Raw genomic sequence first — 20727 nt, 5'->3', positions numbered from 1 at the left:
ATATACAACTTTAATAATAACTTATCTTTACACAGGATTAGGCTAATACATTGGATGGTGCACATGCTTTGTTGACCCCCACCCACCCTGGTGTGTGTGTGTGTGTGTGTGTGTGTTGTGTGTTGTAACTAAGCAAATAGCTTTGCAAAAGAGAATAATAAGCAACACTTCTCAGAGGGAAGCAAAGATCAAATTATTTTAGGTAATGAAAAAATATATATGACAAAATGACTCCCAAAATAGTCCATCAATTCACAGTCTACACAGTGATATTAGACTAGTGTTTTCTTTAGAAACTCAACAAGTAGATGATGAGGAAATCCAAATCCCATCCGCACGAGTACATAACCCTGCAACAACAGAGCAAACATATTAGGCCTACATATGACTATTATTTACATTTCATTAGCAAACTATTAAGTATATGATTAGCTTATTTACATTTCATAGTTGAGGTCGATAGGCTAGCTAGCTATAGAGAGAGAGAGAGAGAGAGGGCTTACATTTTGTGTCACCACCTCGGGATTGATTATGTCAAACAAATTCAGTCCCTGCATGTCCATCAAATCTGTCAAGGCTGGCTCTAGGACTGAAATGAGATAGAATGGTAACATCATCAAAGATACAACACACGCGTGTGCACACACACACACACACACACACACACACACACACACACACACACACACACACACACACACACAAAGACTTACATGATGTGACTTTGGGTATCCCGATCTTTTCCACAGCTTCATTTAAGTAATTGACCAGGGCACCGTCCAGCTTGTAAATGTGCAGATAAAAACGTTCAGGTAAGACTGCACAATATCACGGCATGAATATATGTTTGCAAGGTACATATCCGGTTTTACCTACCACAATGGTCTCTTGGTTTTGAAGGATCTTATCTATGGAAATTCTTAAGAGAGAAATAGAATAGAATGAAGCAGTGGCCGCTTAACCTCAACTTCTCAACTTGTGCTACCCTAATCATGACCCTAATTGCTTGTTTTTAATGGCAACAACAAAACGCTTAAAATGTTTTATTCTGCTTTTATTGAAAATCTTCCAGTCGGCTGTACTGTATCATCTACATGGAAACATTTACAAAAAGGCAAACAAACACATGTGACTACACACACCCTCTTGCCTCACCATTTAAATCGCTGCCAACTATGCAACATGTTTGCCTCTCTCTTCTGACCAATTTTTCATTGTTCCACAAGCTATACAGACCTTAGTTAAAATAAGCAAAAATCCAGCTGGCCTGGTCTTGCCCATGGTGCATGGTGTGGGTATATATGGGTGGGAAGAATGAGTGGGTGGTATACATGAGTATCGCCCTGGTGTGATTATGTTTGATGTCTGTGTCTCAACTATGAAGTGCCTTGTGATTGTTCTGCAAACCCAATTTCCCATGGGGACAATAAAGCTATCTATCTCATGATGTTCAGTCCTCAAGTCAAGTGCACTGACAACATGCAACACATTCTAACACAGAACTTTGCTTACTTTACAGGCGTAGCCTTCAGAATGAGCTTCTTGTCTGCGTAAGATGTCTGCACACTAACCTCCACCTCCTGAAACAAGAGTTCACATTGGATTTGTTTCACATTGTGGTTAAAAGCAAAATGTTAAACAAGATTAAAAGCAGAGGTGATGAGGCAGGATAACAACTAGCATTCCATATACAGTACTGTTCCTCATACTGCAGCTGTGCTGTGCTGTGCTGTGCTGTGCTGTGCTGTGCTGTACTGTGCTGTGCTGTGCTGTGCTGTGCTGTGCTGTGCTGTGCTGTGCTGTGCTGTGTTGTGTGGTGCTGTGCTGTGCTGTGCTGTGCTGTGCTGTGCTGTGCTGTGCTGTGCTGTGCACTGGAATGTGCTGTGTTCTGAGTAATCGATTAGGTCCATACGGCTACAGCGAGCATTGGTAGGCTGATAACATGAAGTGAGTTGGCTTTGCTGACCGTCTCGAAGTACAGTGAGGGGATGTCAGAGCTGGGGAAGCCAGGGGACAGCTCTACGGCAGCGACCGCCTTCACGTGCGTGCCGTCGGGAACACTCCACAGCTGGGGCACGCTCACACTCCAGGCGGTCAACACAGCAGTCTCCGAGGCAAGGATCTGACAAGCAAAGACACCATTTCAGGACCGCAGTGGAACAGCTAATCTGAGACTACAGGTACAGGAATACAATGGCAGTGTGTATGTGTGTGTGTTTGGAGGCCTGTTTGTGTGTGTGTGTGTGTGTGTGTGTGTGTGTGTGTGTGTGGAGGCGTGTTTGTGTATGTGTCCGGAGGCGTGTTTGTGTATGTGTTTTTCAGAGAGTTTGTGAGTGTGTGTGTGGCAGAGAAATAGAGAGAGATTGTGTGTGTTGGGAGGGCGGGGCAGAGACACACTCATTTATAAAAGTCAGAAATTATTTTAGGGCGTCTGAGCCTTTTGTTGAAGAGTAAACAAAACTACATACAGTGTTTACTAGGGTTTAGATATGAAGACACACTGGTTAGGGTTTAGATATGACGATACACTGGCAAGGGCGTGTACATGAAGACACACTGGGTGGCATGTGGAAACATTGGCATGTGTTCAGTGCAGCAGATACTATCATACCTGTTTTATGGAGGCTGGCATTTCTGTAGATAGGTCTGTCTTGAAGAGGTTCTGCAATGAATCAGAGATTTTTTCCCCACTCGTGGTGTTCACAAAGCACTGTGCAATGTTTTGTCATTTCTATTTCACTTCTTTATCTGTCCTACATTGCCTCCTACTGGCAAACAAAAATATGACAAGCAAGGCTCTTCATAGGCCTACAACCTGAGCTCATTTACAAAAAGCCCTTGCAGTCTACAGTACATGATCGATGCTTTGAAGCATACTTTGGTCAGCACATTAAAAGAAGAATAGATTGTTATTTGTTTAGTTTTAACAGGTATGTACATTATGTAAAGCCACCACCACACCTTTCTCACAATGCAGCCTGCTTAGTCTAGATAAACAGAGTAAACTAATCTCTTGATCCATCTAACCCCAAGGTACACAGTGCGCACCATGAGTTCAGCTCCACTGATGTTCCTGATGAAGCGTCCCTCGTGGTGAGCAGCGGCTATTAGTGGGTTAAAGACATCATCGGACAACCAGAAGTACAGCATGCGGTCCTCGGTCAGCTGAGATGGGTGGAACACCGAGCCGTTGATGACAGCTTTGGTGCCATTATAGATGGTCAGACCCTGGTTGAAAACACAGCAAAAAAAATCAAACATCAACAAATAAACTCAAGTCTGAATTCATTCATGTATACATTTAGCTGACACTTTTATCCAAAGCAATTCATAGACACAAATTCCAGGGGCAGTCCCCCAGACATTTATTCAGACCTACAGTATGTCCTTACAATCTTGAACTGTAATGCAACCTTTTACAGAATAAAACTTCATTTTCATCTCGTGTCCACCACCTTGTGATAAGACTCCACGTAGTTGGAGGTGATGACCGGCGCTGAGGTCACTCCAATGTCGATTGTGATGTTGCCATCACTGAGAAACTGTCCTGTGGATAACATATATGCAGACATCATTAAAAACACACTATAGAGGAGAGCAGGCAAAGCACCCTGTGTACACATTTTAATGCAGGGGTCAGTTTAACTCGTACAGCCAGTACCTGCTTGGTCCTGAATGAAGTCTGCCAAAATGTTTGCCACATTGTTGATCTCCTTGCAAATCTGCAGTTAAGCAAAGAAACTATGAATAAATGTCAATGATTAACTGTTTGAGCCAAATACTAGAGTTCACAAGATTTGGCTTCTTTGATGTGGCTATATTACACTTATGCTTTATTTCATGTTGTTCTTTAGGATATTTACTGCCACAGTGTATAAAGCCCTTAATAACTGGTGGAAAGGAAATATTTCATACTGTTACAGACATGTCTTACTACTCCCCACCTGTTATTTTTAAGACAAACAGCAGGGGGCAGAGATGAGCAATTAATGCTTCTGAGGAAGCCATCTTTGAGTACAGGTTTGCCTCTCCACCTACCTGACCTTTAATGACCATTTTCACCGTGAAGGTGACGAAATCTGTGAATACTCGTTTCAACCAGCCAGGTCTGCAGTAAACAACATCAATCAAGCACATGGATTAGTCATGGATAGTTACAATCAACTGCACTTGATTGTGGGCATATACAGTACATTTTTTGTGTAAACATACCCGGCTGTTGTATGTAATAACATATATTAACATATACGCAGACACTTCAAGACTAAGATATTGATTTGGCTATGCCGCAGTACTATACACTATTCGTTAAACAGCATTAGCTCTGTCTCGCTGTCATGGCGAGGTGATATCTAAAACATGCGCACCCCTCCCATGCTTTTCATGCTGCCAGCTAGGCGAAGCTTACGCTCTATCTCCCTGCAGAATCAGCTTGAGTTTGTGGAATGTGAGGAAGCAGTCGGAAGTGTCTGCAGCCACCTTCCCTGCTCCGCAGTCTGACAGGAGAGAGAGAGAGAGGGAGAGAGAGAGAGGTGTTACAGCATCCACTATAGCACACCAAGGAAATGCATGACAAACATTTAACAGTTTAAACTATTCTCAGAAATACAACACAATTCATAAGTCACACTGAGAATGTGTAAAACCTTACACAGGAACAAAGACACATTGTAGGATAGAATATATCAAACATTGCTCAGATAAACAAGGGCATTGTAGAACAGTCAACTGAATAAAACCATACACAGACATAAAGCAAAATTGCAAAATGGCAGAATGTATTTCTGTAGATTCCAATGTTGACCATATTATGTATGTTTCAAAGGAGTCTACATTATACACTAATCACACCAATACCAATACGAACGCATCTGATGAATACACTGAGGGAATGCATGTCAGGAAGTGAGGAAACAAAAGGATGGCTATACTCACAAAGTTTTGGGTTGATGCCAAGGTCAATTTGAGATTCAATCTCAAAGTCAACAGTCTGTGCCACCCTAATGCTGTAAAACATAAGAGGGGAGAAAATTAAATGACACATAATACCTCAAATTATGATAAATTATCACACTGGCCCTGCTCTACTCACAGATCCTAATAGACAGGTCTTAAAAATAGGAATAGGATTTGTCAGGTAAGATATCACAGTGATTACCTGTATATGTTCATGTACAGCATAAGTATAATGAGGCCTTATAATTTTTAAGAGTGTTATTTTAAAGGAATAATGGCATGGAATTCAGAGTAGGTCCCTTCTAGTCCTGTCTGTGCCAGAGAATGTAATCCCTAAAGGCTGCTCCTCATTTAGTCTCTGTGACCCAAATGCACTCAGCCCTCAGTGGGCTACTCACAGCCAGCTCCCGTAGGCATATTTGAGAGTCCCCTTGAACACTGCAGACACGTTAGAGATGAGTAAGCCAATCCCTTCCCCAGCATGCAGTTTCACTTCACTGTGACCGATGGACAGGTTGTGGATCTCCAGACTACAGTAAATGGGAGAGATAAAAAAAAACAAAAAAAAAAAACAAGCAGTTCATAGTAAGAAGGAGATGGCATCAGACATCAGGTAAGACAAATGCTCCAAGAGCATTTAGAACTAAAAAAAAAAAAAAAAAAGTAGATCTACTGTGATCCCGAAAGAGCACCCCACTCACTTGTGAAGTCCATAGGACACTTTCCCAAACACCACCATGCTCTTCTGCCCCTCTATGCTGGGGTATTTTGCATGCTGGAAAGCAGCCTCGATCACACGCGTGGTTTTCTCATTCACTATGGCCATTAAAAAAAGATTCAATCCACTGATTAGTAGGCCATACTCATTACCAGACGTCAGTATTCATTATCAGTGAGAATCATGCAGTGGAGCACACAGAGACAACGTCTACAGAAGCCTATCGAGTTCATTTGAGACAGCAACATCATTCTGAAAAACCACACTGGGCAATTAATTCTATATTTACATTCATGTCTGAAATATGACAACTTTTACATGTTTATCCGTTATACAACACAGCCACAAAGTATCACTGTCACAAACATTATAATGAACGACAGCAGCAGAGTGGAGAGAGTTTGCTGTTATCCTGTAAAGTATGAGACTGCCTGCATGAGGGGAAAGGGTTTCACTCACAGACCAGCGCGGCGGGGTAGGTGAGCCTGCAGACGGCTCCTGTGAACCTGTACGCCTCCTCGGGACTCAGACACGCCCGGCCCAGCGCCACCAACGAGAGCAACGGGGCCAGCAGTAGCAGTAACATCACGCCCAACTTCATCAGGACACCACAACAACGGCTACACTACACTACGCTACATACACTACACTGCACTGCACTACACCAGAGCCAGTCTCTGTCTCTGTCTGTCTCTCTCTGTCTGTCTCTCTTTCTCTCTGTCTCTCTATCTCTTTCCCAAACACTTGGATGGGACTCACAGAGGTTTGCCTTGCCTGCTCTCAGACTTCTAGCACTGACCACTGCATGGAAGGGGTAGAGAGAACCAGAGAGCAGAAAGAGGAGAGGAGGGGGAGGGGGCTAGTGTTGTCCCAGAGGGTTCCTTGCAGAAGGGCTTTGGATTGGACTGAGGAGGCTGGACATACCAGGAACCTCTACAGTTTGAATCCATGCTGGGGGGTTGTTTGCTTTTCTGTTGTTTTGGACCAGTTTGACTATCATGGTATGTGCTGAGGTGGAGGGGTTACTGTGGGACAATAAACTCTAGTACAGACAGATGGCCACACATGTCTATATGGTGCAGGAGGTATGTCCCTGTCTTCCCTCTATTCACAAACATCTGAGGAACACTGGTGGTTTATCATGATGTTTATTTTCTGTATATCTCTTCATATTCTCTTGAAGTTCAACAGACTAGTTGTGTGCACATCCCACCTATTGTGAGGCCAGGTGTGGGACAAAAAATGAGCAGAATGAATGTCCACACACTGACTGCAGTAGTTCCCAATATTTGATTGAATTAAGAAAATGGCCCAACAGGGTCTTTTTCAGGCTGTTGGATCAAAACGTTAACGTTTTTTGAAGAAGACCTACTTGGGTTGAAACGTTTCCATTTTTTTAGTCCAAGTGATGGGAGCTACTCCAGCAGAAATTCATGCCTCTTTTCTTCACATTTTCTGTCCATGATTGCTTTGTCTGTGACCCATCTTAATTAGTCAGCATTAGCATCTCAATGTTGATTATCAACAGTGCCACCAGAAATAGGCTTTTCATCTGTAGCTCATGCATGTGTATGTCTTCACATCTCTACCAGCAATGGTACATTCATCCAGACAGACCCCAGATGTTTATCCTCCTCTAATTCAGGACAACTTGTGTTTCAGTCCCATGCCACTGTGCCAGCAAAATGTGTGACAGGTCGAGTAAATATGAAAGAAGAACTGAACCTGAAACACTCCAAAACAACCTGAAGTGTAACTCTGATCCTGTTCTCTTCCAACATATGCCTTGAGTCTTGCATCATGAACCATCTCAGTGGAAAACAAAAATTCTAGGGGTGGGTGGGAATCACATCCCAGTGTTGCAAACCTTTGTTTTAGAGATAGACAGCTAAGTTGCTTGGATACTAACCAGACAATCACCATAAAGCATACAACTGGTGCCATGTTTGCCAACTTTTCGGATAGTTGAGCTGGCGATTCCTTTGTCTCTGTCTTAGCTTCTAGCCTTCCTAACTTTAGGGAGTTGTACAAGTGTGGAGGTGGATGGGTCCCGAGGGAGATGTTTTGGCCAGCACGATATGACTTTTGCCCTGCTGTAACCCATGAATTTCTGGCAGAGGTCAATGAACTCTTCACAAGGCAACTAGACTAGTCTTGTGGAAGAATGCAGAGCTCATCCCTAGACACAGCACAGGAAATGTGCAATCGAATAACATGTTTTCTTTCACAACAACACAGGACAATTGAGGTGAATAGAACTAACCTAAAGAATCCAATGGAAGCTCTTCAACATTATGTGATATGGCATCAATTTCAGCAGGGAGATTCTCAAATCACAGACACCGGAATTCAAAATGAGCTACAGAGAGAGGGAGACTGAAGAATAAGTGTTTGTTTATTACTTTAATCCTGTACAGAAATAGATACACTTCCATTACATTCACAGCAAAACGGTTATTTTTCGTTAACATAAAAAGGTTTCCATTATAAATACAGAGGCTGACAAAGACCTTTGCTGAATGTCTGGAGTAGATATCACGTCAAACATAGCGTCAGTCGAGCTCTGCTGTATTGTCCCATGCTCACTTAGAGAAGAAAACAAAGTGCCATTGTGCCCTAAGAAGAGAACAACAGAGTGCTACAGTCCGAGTCCTGGTACAGGTACTAAGCTTCGCCTTTGTAAACCCTAACTGAGCTTTTCGGTTTTGTATTGTTTGTATGCCCTTTTAACATGGTATAACACGGTTTGAGGTGTCCATTGTACAAAAAAAAACATACGTTGAAATGTACATAAGCCTGAACATTTCTTTTTTTTTTTTTTTTTTTTTTTTAAAGTATATTTTTTTGGCTTTTGTGCCTTTAATTTTGACAGGACAGTAGAGAGAGACAGGAAGCGAATGGGTGAGAGAGTCGGGGTGGGATCCGGAAAGGACCTCGGGCAGGAATCGAACCCGGGTCGCCGGCGTGCGGTGCAGGTGCCCCAGCCAGTTGCGCCACGGCTGGGGCCAAGCCTGAACATTTCAAGCAGAATGCAAATACTGATTTGCATCCTTCGGCTTTCAGAAAACCCAATCAACTATACTCGCTTTGGACTTCCCTAGAGACAGACAGAAAAACTGATGGGGGAGATTGAATTGATAGTACTCATTCTGTCAATGTCCTTTCAAGTTGTGAGGAATCTGAAGCAGGTGAGATCTGATCTGCACTTCGATACAACCTTGGATAGCTGCAGCTTAGTGGCCTCCCACAAAATGAAACTCTGTTGACAAGAGGCTTGCATAAGACGACTTCCAAATTCAATACCAGCTTAGCTCCACGCGTCCGAACTTTGGAGAAGTTATCTAAAGTGCTGTGGCTACTCTGTACAGATGTATTTACATGTTTACAGCTTATGTACAGTTTATCTACAGTTTGGCAAAATGAGTAGGAAGAACTTGGAATATCTTTGAACCTCAAGTTTGTGTTGGTTTAGGTTTTTGGTCACAAAACCGAAACGAAAAAGTCTTCAAAGTGCGCCATCAGGAAAAGACATAATCATCATCATCATCATCATCATCATCAATGAGCACAGAGAAAACATGAGGTCTTGTCTTAATCCCCGGAAAAAAAACGCCCTCGTATTCAGGAATGTGGTGAGCACCTGACACCAGCCTCATGCGACATATCAAGCACCACCGACACCCCAATAGCGCTTTCTTCTTTCTTCTGCGGCCCATCTTGAGTTGTCCGGTCCGTATGTCCGACAGGAGAGGGGAGGGGGGTGTCTATTGCACTCCTTGGGGCACCTCTGGGATGAGGGAGGCGAAGAAGGACTTGAAGAAGAGCCAGGCAGTCCAGACGACGGATACCCGGTGTGGGGGCACCAGGACTGGGGTGAGGGGGTGGGGAGCCTCCCCTTCTGGGCCTACTGCTGCTTCTGCTGCCGCCTCCGGACCCTCTCCTGCAGGTGGGGCTTCCGCCTGTGGGTAACACACAATGACACACATCAAAAGACATGATTTAGCAGGATTAGTCATCTTCTCCAGCCCCAGCTGTGCTGTCGTGTGGTTCTGGCATGCCTTGCCAGTGGTTAAGACTGCTAGTTTACAACCAAAACGCCTTACTGCTGTTTTAATGACCTAAACACACATACGGTCAAATGGAGCCAGCAAATGTGATAGCATTGCCCACAATGAAAAATGTGCAGAGTGTAAACATTGCCTATCCTTTTTGTAATATGGGAGCTTGAAGCAGTGTTGCAGACATTACATTTTTTATTCACTGAAGCAAGTTTCGTTTGTCCTGCACCATGCCTTGCAAAGGCTGCAGATAACACACAGCATGAGTCTTGAGATCCAGAAAACGTTTAGATGCTAGAGCACGTATCTTTTTGCAGTTTAGTATCAGCTGTACTTTAAATCAAGTTCTACCTCTCTCCCTTACTTCGTTACATACAATTAATAGCCATCTTTAACTTCTCACAAACAGTTGTACAGTAGACGCCATAGGCACCATCTTATCAGGGCCATGGTGTTCTGAGACCTGAATTTACTTTACTGAGAACTGCATTTCCTGTTCGAGACACAGATGGCTGCTAACACACACTTCCTGCTTGGAGCAGGTGTCAGGGGAGGGGGGTGGGGATAGAAAACAGGCTAAACTGCTCCTAATGCAAATAAACAACTCATAAAAGTTCTTTATTTTGTGTTGCTGCTGCTGCTGTTGTTGTTGTGGTTGCTGTTGCTTACCGGCTCGTCGTGCTGATTCTGGTTGTTCAGGTTCTGCTGGTTCTGGATGACCTCTGGGGCGGGCTCGTGCGGAGCCCTGACCACGGGCCTCCGGCGAAAGGGGAACCAACCAGCAGTGTGTCTGAAAAGAGAAATGAAAGAATGGTAAACACCAGCCACTTGCAGAGCAGAGAGAAGCAAATGCTGGCCTAGGAAAGCAGGCAGCCTCCATTCCAGCAACGCAATCAAAATCATTCGCTCCATTCCAACAATCTGAACACTTGGCTGCGCAATTTTTTTTACAAGGTGATAAAACTAATGACTAAAATAATCTGCCCCAGTGGATCCATACACACAAATACCTGATTTTGTGAACATCTCATTATAATATTCATATATTTGGTCATACGCACTGAAAGCTTTTGTCAATAGCAGTGTCAAAGGCTTACTTGACCATTCGTAGACGGAAAGGGAATAAGTGGGGGAAAGCAGAGTCCTATGTCAAATACTCTGCTCTGTATTTCATGGAAGCAGAATCAAGAAACCCAAGATCAGAGGTAAACCAAGGCTTGACCTATAGCGTTGTCTGGTCATCCTTGCTCAACACATTTCATTAACGTTAATGATAAGTAGGAGCGACTAGGTCAAGCCAAGTGTAAGTAATTCAGGATACTGTACGTGCACGTTCCTGTTTTTCCTCAAAAGAATTTATGGTTGAAATAACAATGATGCAGAAAACAGCATCATTCACACAAAGTGAACCACGGCTTTTGATATAGACTAACAATGAAGTAAAGCTTTAGGTTGACCAACTGAATGCAAATTTATGTAAGCAGAAGTGCTTCCTCATCTAGGTGACTGAACTGTGGAAACACAGAGTATGACTACGTATGACTTTATACTGTCTTTATAACCGAATTCATTGAATTACCTCTGAAAAATTGCCTTCCATTCCAATCAACTACTGCAGTAGGCTATCCATGAAATGTCTTATCAACAGAGAACACAGGCAACTAACTAGGCTATCACAAAAAAATGATGTAGACTATCTGTGGTGTTTTGCGAGCAAGTAAATATAGCAAATAGTATACATACATGGGATAAAGTGATCTAAACAACATGGAGGTCTGTTTCTGAGTTACAGCTGGCTGAACCAATAAGACAACATAATTAACATTATGGGCGGGACCAGGCTGGCTGCACAGAATAAATTCCCATGGTAACTTCGGTGCCATCTTTTTTGTGAAACCAAGTCAAGGCTGAATTCAGCCCGGAAAACCAAACAATCCCTTATCTAGGTTTTGTGAAATACCCCTCTGTTATAACTCACTAACTCTAACAGCAATGAACAACAACCAAAACCGGGCTCCATGCTAGGTCAGTGGAAAGTGGGAGGCATGTAAGGGAGGCCATGATAACCTCACCAGGTCAACACAAAATATTTAAAAAATATAATAATTGTCAGAGTGTGGAACTTGAAGCAAAGCCAGTGAGTTGCCAACCACTGAGGGAGTAAGCATGTGTGTTTTTTAGGTGTGTGTGTGTGTGCACTGCCACGTCAGCACAGATTAATTTATCGGTAAACACTGAAGTCCTTGAGCTGACATCCAGGCCTAATCTTTGCTGTGCAGCTGTGGAGTTTGGAGAAGCGTCCCAGGCCACTCGCTCTCCTCCACCGGGAGACGCTAAAGCTCCTGCATTCAAAAGCAGCCTCTGTGTGTGTGTGTGTGTGTGTGCGAGTCTATGTGTGTGTGTGGATCCAGACACGTTTGTGTGTGTGTTTGTGTGTGTGTTTGTGTGTGTGTGCACGAGAGTCTGTGTGTGTGTGTGTGTGTGTGTGTGTGGATGCAGACACGTTTGTGTGTGTGTTTCTGTGTGTGTGCACGGGAGTCTGTGTGTGTGTGTGTGTGTGTGTACATGCACGTGCTTGTGTGTGTGAGTGCGTACCACAGTGACCGCAGTTCATGTCATGCTGATTCTCTTTCACTAACCCTTGCCCCTCGCCTCCCCTCATTTCCCTCTCTCCTCTCATCCCTCGTTCTCTCCGCCCCCCCCCCCCCTCCTCATTTCTCTTATCCCTCGCTCCCTCCACCTCGTTTCCCACTTCAGAGCGCTGAGGGCCAGAGTGCTGAGTCTAACTAAGTTACGTAACAGTGGGAAGTTTGTGACTGCGACAGACTGGACAGAGGACATGACCTGCATGAGCCTCCTCATCTGGTGAGCCTCCTCATGAGCCTCCTCATCTGCACACGACAACAATAACGGCAGAAATAAGGGGCCTTTTTACTTAACAGCACTACGAGAGAGGTACAGAAATGGCTTCAATCAAAGTAACTACGGTTATCCAGCAATGCAGCCACAGTAGCATTAGTGACATTAGTGGGTTGGTAGCTGTTGTATAATAGTATAATGTTGTACAATTAACATAATTAATACAGCAATTGCCATTCAAATATGGACTGAAATAGTAGAATTGTTGTGATAGGAGTAATGCGCCACGAGAAGCAGGCTGGTACTAGCAATAGTTGCAGTAAGAGTCAAGTTACTGCTCAGTGATACAGACAAAGACAGATACATTAGCAGAGGTCTACAGGGACTACTTACACTTCTCAGACAAAGTCAGGGATATTCGGCTTTCGGGCGACATTTGTTGGCCTTTGTTTCAATAAATTGTTTGAGATGAGGAAATCACCATTGTATGCTTCTACTTAAATGCCCTATTTTCATGATAATGATAATAATACCAGCTGAAGCTTGAAGCTTTTTACATTTTCCACAAATTTCACCCGAAAGGCAGATATCCCTTTTTTACAAATAGTGTATATTGCTGTTAATGTCATATCACAGATACCGACCCATTCATGTTAACAAGGCTACAGTGATTGCATTGCCAGACATAAGGAATACTGTGGTAACTTTTGACACCATCTTTCCATCTTTGTATTGTATGTTGTGTGTGGTGTCTTAAGCTGCTGGGACCTTGAATTTCCCCTTGGGGATCAATAAAGTATCTATCTATCTATCTATCTATCTATCTATCTTCACACCATTGTAGTGCTGCTACATGTCATGCAGTAGGAGCAAGAGAGGTGCGACTGCTCAGTGCTGAGGACACTCACAGGTACATGAGGAGCAGGCTGCTCATGACGAGGATGAAGCGGCTGAGGCTGGAGTAGAAGTAGACGATGCTGAGGAACACGCCGAGACGGGCGGCCGTGTACACCCAGTCCAGCCAATCGCGCTCCATCTCCTCCTCATCCTCCACCACGGGCCCGCCCTGCGCGTTCATGCGCAGGTTCTGATTGGCTCCCTCCGGATTGATGAATGCGGGATCCGCGGCGTTCTGATTGGCTGGTAAGTTGTCGATGGGCGCTTGATTGGGCAGCCCAGCGGGCACCGCGGCTTGGTGCGGTGCGACGGGCAGAGACGTGGCCACGGTGGGCACCAGGGGTGTTGTGGAGGCAGCGGCCATGGCAGCTTGGCTGGACGACAGAAAACACCACAGATTAGCGAATGATGCTATGATTTCAGTTCAATTCCTAACACTATTACCGTAATTTCACAACTATTAGCCGCGGCTTATACATCAATTTTGCAACATTGCCTCAGCTATGAGGTTAATACATGGGGGCAGTTGATATGGTATTCATTTGGTTTTGTTTCTTTTAACTTGCATAAAACACTGTTCTGCAGCTTATACACAATGAAGCTAATACACAGGAAATAGAACATCTAAAGCAATCCATTGAGCACAAGGGTGATCTACTACAACAGATGAACTAATAGCACATCTACTTGCTAGGCCCAATAAATCCAGGCAAGCTACATAGCAAACATTTTTGTAGAAACTACTGTGAGTGAAGCATACAGCAGAGACTAATTACTGCTTGTAGTGCTGTCAGACGCGCATGCCAATCCTGACATTTACTGCAGTGCGCATAGAACAGTAAGTTCTAATATTGCATACTAGGCTGGCGTTTACTAGAACATATAGTCCTGTCATTCATCAACGTGTTAGCCTTAGCGATGACTAATACTAAACTGGTACTTACCAGTGCATGTTGTACTGCTGTTATTAACTACTAGTAATCTCATAATTATAAGTGCATGTATTACTACTGATCTTAATTCATACTAAACTGGTACTTACTTGTGCATAGTACTAACTAGTGCATGTAGTGCTGTTTATGCAGTATAATATGGTACTCACTAGTGCAGTGCTGCTTATGCAGTATAATATGGTACTCACTAGTGCAGTGCTGTTTATGCAGTATAATATGGTATTCACTAGTGTAGTGCTGTTTATGCAGTATAATATAGTACTAGCTAGTGCATGTAGTGCTGTTGATGCAGTATAACATGGTACTCACTAGTGCATGTAGTGCTGTTTATGCAGTATAATACTCACTAGTGTAGTGCTGTTGATGCAGTATAACATGGTACTCACTAGTGCATGTAGTGCTGTTTATGCAGTATAATATAGTACTAGCTAGTGCATGTAGTGCTGTTGATGCAGTATAACATGGTACTCACTAGTGCATGTAGTGCTGTTGATGCAGTATAATACTCACTAGTGTAGTGCTGTTGATGCAGTATAACATGGTACTCACTAGTGCATGTAGTGCTGTTTATGCAGTATAATACTCACTAGTGTAGTGCTGTTGATGCAGTATAACATGGTACTCACTAGTGCATGTAGTACTGTTGATGCAGTATAATATGGTACTCACTAGTGCATGTAGTGCTGTTGATGCAGTATAACATGGTACTCACTAGTGCATGTAGTGCTGTTGATGCAGTATAATATGGTACTCACTAGTGCATGTAGTGCTGTTGATGCAGTATAACATGGTACTCACTAGTGCATGTAGTGCTGTTGATGCAGTATAACATGGTACTCACTAGTGCATGTAGTGCTGTTTATGCAGTATAACCATAGAGTATAACATGGTACTCACTAGTGCATGTAGTGCTGTTAGTGCAGTATAATATGGTACTCACTAGTGCATGTAGTGCTGTTGATGCAGTATAACCATAGAGTATAATATGGTACTCACTAGTGCATGTAGTGCTGTTGATGCAGTATAACCATAGAGTATACTCACTAGTGCATGTAGTGCTGTTGATGCAGTATAATATGGTACTCACTAGCGCATGTAGTGCTGTTGATGCAGTATAACCATAGAGTATACTCACTAGTGCATGTAGTGCTGTTGATGCAGTATAACCATAGAGTATACTCACTAGTGCATGTAGTGCTGTTGATGCAGTATAACCATAGAGTATACTCACTAGTGCATGTAGTGCTGTTGATGCAGTATAACCATAGAGTATACTCACTAGTGCATGTAGTACTGTCGGGCATACATGTGCTGCAGCCAGAGCAGCTGTTGGGGGCTGTAGAGTGAGTAGGTGGGGAAAGCGGGGTGCGCCATCGCTGCCGCACCAGCCCTGAGGAGACAAGAGACAGAGAACCTCGGTCACCATGACAACCTCGCTCCAGACACCAGACTGCCAGCCAGCTATACGACCGTGCGACACCACCGCCTGATAATATTCACAGGGCTGGCTGAGAAACATGACCAGACAGTGTGTGTGTCTGAGTGGCATCTCTCTAAACACGTACGGCTGGCTCTCTCTCTCTCTCTCTCTCTCTCTCTCTCTCTCTCTCTCTCTCTCTCTCTCTTTCTCGCACTGTGGCTCTGTGCAGAGGCTTGCAGAAACCAGAGAGATATCATTAGCAAGTGATCTGCCCACGTACGACAGTATCTGATACAAACAGATGGCGGCGTAAGCTCACGTCAGCAAATCACGCATCAAAACTTGAAGATTGCTGGCTACTTTGTTTGCAAAGTTGCACGCGTGACACGACGCAGACATTCAGCAACATAAAACAATTTTTTTACAATAGAAGGGGCTCCAGAAGGGGGGCTGTAACAAACATAGTAAAGCACAGAGCCGTAAAAGACAGCGTGCTGCTGGCTATACGGAGCAGATACGAGACACATGGCAGAGACAGAAACCAGGAACTGAAGTGCAGCCTGCGCCGGTGAACCCTGATGACTCACGTGGCGGTGGGTGGCGTCCAGGATGGCGCGGGGTGCCCGCGGTGTCTCAGGCCGCCAGATGAGGGCATCTGGGGAGCGTGTGCTGACAGAGGAGGGGTCGACGCTTCGCCTGCTGCAGATGAGGGTGGGGTTGATTCCTCTGTTCTGACCTGAAAGGAGGGAGAGAGAGAGAGAGAGAGAGAGAGAGAGAGAGAGGAGAGAGGAGAGAGACTGTTAAGAGAAGAAAAGGATAGTGGATGCTCGCAGGAAACACAGATCACTTTTCTGGGCCATCAGCGCTTTATCTATGAAGGTGGCTTTGACTGTGACATCTTATCCTACACTCTACAAAAAAAATTGACAAAGGCTGTGCTGAAAATGGTTCCGCCCAAACCCAGCAATTTGCACTCTCTGGGACGAGACCTGAGACATGTGTTTGCTGTTGCGGACAGTAACAGAGTGGCACAGACTCTGACTGGCGTGCGCGTTCCAGCTGTGGAGTCATGCAGGCCTGCGAGATGCTGGACTCCTGGGGGAGTATAATGAGGGAAGGCACGCAGCTGTGTCTCTGCCACCCACTGAGTTACACCGAGTTAACTCGGTGATCTCCAGGGATGTGTGCAAACACACACACACACAACTGTGCGCGATTTCACAGATGGAAACTGCAAAAATATTCATCCCAGAACTTGTGCTGAAGGCTAATAGGAAAGCACTCAGAGAAACTCTGTCATAAGTGTGACTAGGGCCCAATTACAATACCGTGTGGCGTCATTACATGATTACTTTCATCTGATAAGTAAAAACATGCTTATACAGGGTCAAGTTTCTATCAAATCACATTTATTTCCACCAAATGTTACTTCAGATCTCATGACTTCACCATTAGCGAAGATAGGCATAGCAGAATCATTATCAAACACTGCTGCAAGTTACTGTTATGACATACTACCTTCACATAAGTACAGACTTGTCTACCATACTCATATACAGTAGCAAGAATACCAGCCATGCCTCAGCAGACATGCTAGAACACTTCCTCTTACTGAGGGCCTACTGTTACATTCTTCTGTTTTTGTCTTTCCAATGAACTGTATTCTCTACTTCACTGAGCGGCATAAATGATGTATTACTAGGGCACAGTGCATACTACAGCATAACAGCATAAAGTACTGCTGTCTCATTCTGCTATTTTATACATTTTAACATTATTTCATTTGTCTATTGTAAAAAAGCCATGGCACTTTCAAAATCTAAGAAAACACTTTTTACGCTTCACAAAGTGACTTCACCAGAAAGCAGAACAGCTTGACAGGAAAACTACAGTTCCCAGAGACTAGAGCAGGGAGAAAAGGTTAAGTGTGCTGTACCTTGGGCCTGGCACCTTGCTCATCACTGAGCTGGGATCTGAAGGCACACACCAGGTGGATGGTGGGCATGTGGTCTCCCTGAGAGTTAGACAAAGAACAGGGTTACAACAAACAGCAGAGTCCACACACTACAGTACACTTAACAAAGGCTGTTCACTAACTCCACTATGTTAATAAACAAAATAGTCGGTCACTTCACTTTTAGTTCTTGACATAATAGTAATCTGACTATGTAAGCCTTCTAGTAATAGTAGCCAGGTTGAGCTGAGGGTTAACACTGACTCATATTACTCTGCGCCATGTTTCCGTATGCTGATAAGAGACAGGCATACCTGTACTCTGGACACAACTTAACAGCTGCTACTGAGCTGGCAGTCATTTAGAAACATGCAAACAACCTTTCCTAGAACACATTTCAATGGCTGTGACTAGAATGAGTTTCTGTGTTCTCACAACTCTGCAACAGCATGACCTTGGCTCTGCTTACAAGGGCTTTGTGCACATTGGTAACTTGAGCCTACACTCTGTCCTATGTTGTTACACCAAATGTGGACTAACCACTGTTTGTAAACAATGCTTGTTCAAAATTCCTTGCGTTCAGTAAAGTCAAGTGTGTAGGAGACCAAGTTGCCTCACAGCTATTCGGAGTGGAACAGACGTTTGCATGTTGGCATATTTTATATCTCCTAGTAGCTAATGCATATGTATATGTATATGCATATTTACCTGTCTGAAAGCGTCTCTGACGGGCAGGTTGTCTGGAAGCAGCTTGCCAGAGTAAATAAGTCGCTGGTCTTTCTCCGCCTGGACAAAAGAAAAAGATGAGATATAACGCAAGTTACATCGGAAGTTGCGATCACACGCCTTACTCAAACATTCATTACGTTATACTGTATCGAAAGGACGACTCGCACTCAGAATTGAGACATATTGCTAGGCTAACGTTCAGGTGTCATTGAAATATTCGTTCACAATTTCACATCCTAGGGTTTTAATCATAACTACTACTGCCACATTTTAACCAACAAAGTGTTCCTCCACAAAGGGCAAAGGTCGATTGTTTTGCATGCTATTAACTTAGCTATTGCTAAGCACACTTAGCGACCATAGCTTTGTTATTTTGACCCTTTCCCAAGACAAAATATCAAGTTGGATGCCACTGCTGACGTTTTAAGTCAGTTGAACGGTTTAAAAGCCAACATTATTTTGCTAGCTTTAGCATTTAGCTGGCTAGTTGCTCGGACAAGACAAAACATTCCATCAGTGTCACTTACTGGACAGCAGGGGTAAACCTGTGACAAATGCCTCTTCAAATCCACCACCTTCCAGTTTAAATCCACTCCTTCGATTATTTGATCTCCACAATCTTGTCTTGGAGTTTTAACAACCAACTTCATGGTGTCTGAGGCAGGCGAAGAACTTCTTACGTTATCGCTCATGTCGTCTCTATATAAACAACGCTAAGCAGAGCGTAGGGCTTTTTAGAGTTAGCTAACTGGCTAAAAACAAGTAGCTACAACAAAGAACATAAAATTAGAGCGTTCCGTTGTATGATTAACCTAGCATGCCTGTCAAACACACCGTTACACTACTAACTCTTACTAAATGTAAAATCAAGACGTCAGAGAGAAGTTGAAGTTTCGAGCAGCTGATGATTGAGGAAATATAACTAGCAGGGTGTGTTGTTTCCAAACACGCGGTGGCCGATTGCTATTGGCTAAGGCCATCTCGAGTTCAGACGTGGAGTCTGTCAGAAAGCATTGTATTGCACGCATGCTCAGCACACGCTTTCCAGGCAAATCACCTTTGGGTTGCATCAGTCTTTCTCATACAGTTATGTAACTGTACAGTAAATACTCTAATTACACAGCTTATGTGCCTTTTGCTTTCCAGTACAACCCAAGACTGTTTATATTAACTCACAAGAATTTAATTAATTCGATGCATTTTTAATTAGGCCTACAACCTACATGTGACACAAACACAGAAAAGTGAGAGAAAAGTTCACACCACACCTTTACTAAGTTGTCATAATATAACTTACAAAACTAGGCTTAACTAAAAAACAGATCAAATGTGCCATTTACAGACATAAATTACATTGAAATGGCTAGTTTGAAATGACTAGAGAGCAGCAGGCCATTTCCTGGCTGTGGTAGGCTACTGTTGGGTTGAGCTGATGGGATCACTGACAGTAGAAGGTCAGAACATTCTGTTGATTTCCCCTGATGAGCAGGACTGGAGGTCGAAGGTCACGTGACAGTGTCTCCAGCCAGGCCATGTAGAGTGCACTTGGACACACCCCTCTCCTACCAACAGGCAGGCTCCTAAAGATTGCAGCAGAAAGAGGGTGAGGAGTCTGTGTCTGATGGACACAGGTATAAACTGCAGATATTCAGATTTCCATTTCCCTCAGGATGAATCAAGTCTGAATGGATTCCTGTATGTCTGTCTGTCTGTATGGTTCACATTTTAATCTTAAACGGTCTTAATCATGACCAAAACTGCACAACATTGACTTCCTATATAAGGTCCATCTTTTGAAGCATGTCCATTTCTTTTTACTAATGAACACAGTTCTGTGTTGAAATAATTTGTACAACGTTTTACTTACACAACTACGAGGGCAGCCTCTCTTGAGTAATCACACAAAATCTCATTAAGACGGACCTGTCGGTGAGACTGCAATACCACACAAATAGAAACACAAAATAAACATAGCAAGACATGAGTAACATCATGCTAGAAAACAGGAATCCACCTCAATTAGAGATACAGATTAAGTATGCAAACATAGAAACATCATTATGCATTAATGCATTTAATCACATTGAAATACATAGGCTACCTGAGAGAGTTCAGCATGAAATCACCTAATGAAGCCAATATCTTTAGTTAAGTGGACCAAAGTCTGGGCTCACCTTGGCTTT

At 43.5% G+C, this 20727-nt stretch overlaps 3 protein-coding genes across 3 annotated transcripts in view; all 3 read right to left on the bottom strand.

The window, feature by feature from the left end:
- Window positions 1–2: 2 nt before the first annotated feature.
- Window positions 3–6491, bottom strand: cetp (cholesteryl ester transfer protein, plasma). The gene is made up of 16 exons (XM_062546932.1): window positions 6134–6491; window positions 5658–5772; window positions 5355–5486; window positions 4936–5006; window positions 4409–4496; window positions 4039–4108; window positions 3662–3722; window positions 3456–3547; window positions 3049–3228; window positions 2612–2662; window positions 1967–2122; window positions 1513–1580; window positions 877–919; window positions 714–783; window positions 504–589; window positions 3–350 (listed from the first exon to the last, which is right to left on the bottom strand). Exons 1-16 carry the CDS (start codon window positions 6273–6275, stop codon window positions 273–275), a joined length of 1503 nt encoding a protein of 500 aa, XP_062402916.1. The 5' UTR covers window positions 6276–6491; the 3' UTR covers window positions 3–272.
- Window positions 6492–8686: 2195 nt separating this feature from the next.
- Window positions 8687–15078, bottom strand: herpud1 (homocysteine-inducible, endoplasmic reticulum stress-inducible, ubiquitin-like domain member 1). The gene is made up of 4 exons (XM_062547715.1): window positions 15068–15078; window positions 13500–13862; window positions 10402–10522; window positions 8687–9633 (listed from the first exon to the last, which is right to left on the bottom strand). The coding sequence occupies exons 1-4, from the start codon at window positions 15073–15075 to the stop codon at window positions 9439–9441; spliced, it is 687 nt and encodes a 228-aa protein (XP_062403699.1). The 5' UTR covers window positions 15076–15078; the 3' UTR covers window positions 8687–9438.
- Window positions 15079–18523: 3445 nt separating this feature from the next.
- Window positions 18524–20727, bottom strand: part of slc12a3 (solute carrier family 12 member 3) — a 13929-nt gene continuing 11725 nt past the window's right edge. The window contains exons 24-27 of the mRNA XM_062547712.1: window positions 20719–20727; window positions 20412–20479; window positions 19072–20124; window positions 18524–18601 (exon numbers count right to left, since the gene is read on the bottom strand). The exon at window positions 20719–20727 is cut by the window's right edge and continues 124 nt beyond it. Coding sequence (XP_062403696.1) covers window positions 19983–20124; window positions 20412–20479; window positions 20719–20727 — 219 coding nt within the window. The 3' untranslated portion in view covers window positions 18524–18601; window positions 19072–19982. The remainder of the gene's footprint in view (window positions 18602–19071; window positions 20125–20411; window positions 20480–20718) is intronic.

This window comes from Sardina pilchardus, chromosome 10 (genome assembly GCF_963854185.1).
Source record: "Sardina pilchardus chromosome 10, fSarPil1.1, whole genome shotgun sequence".
NCBI classification, from domain to species: Eukaryota; Metazoa; Chordata; class Actinopteri; order Clupeiformes; family Clupeidae; genus Sardina; species Sardina pilchardus.
This window is presented reverse-complemented; position numbering and strand designations above follow the sequence as displayed.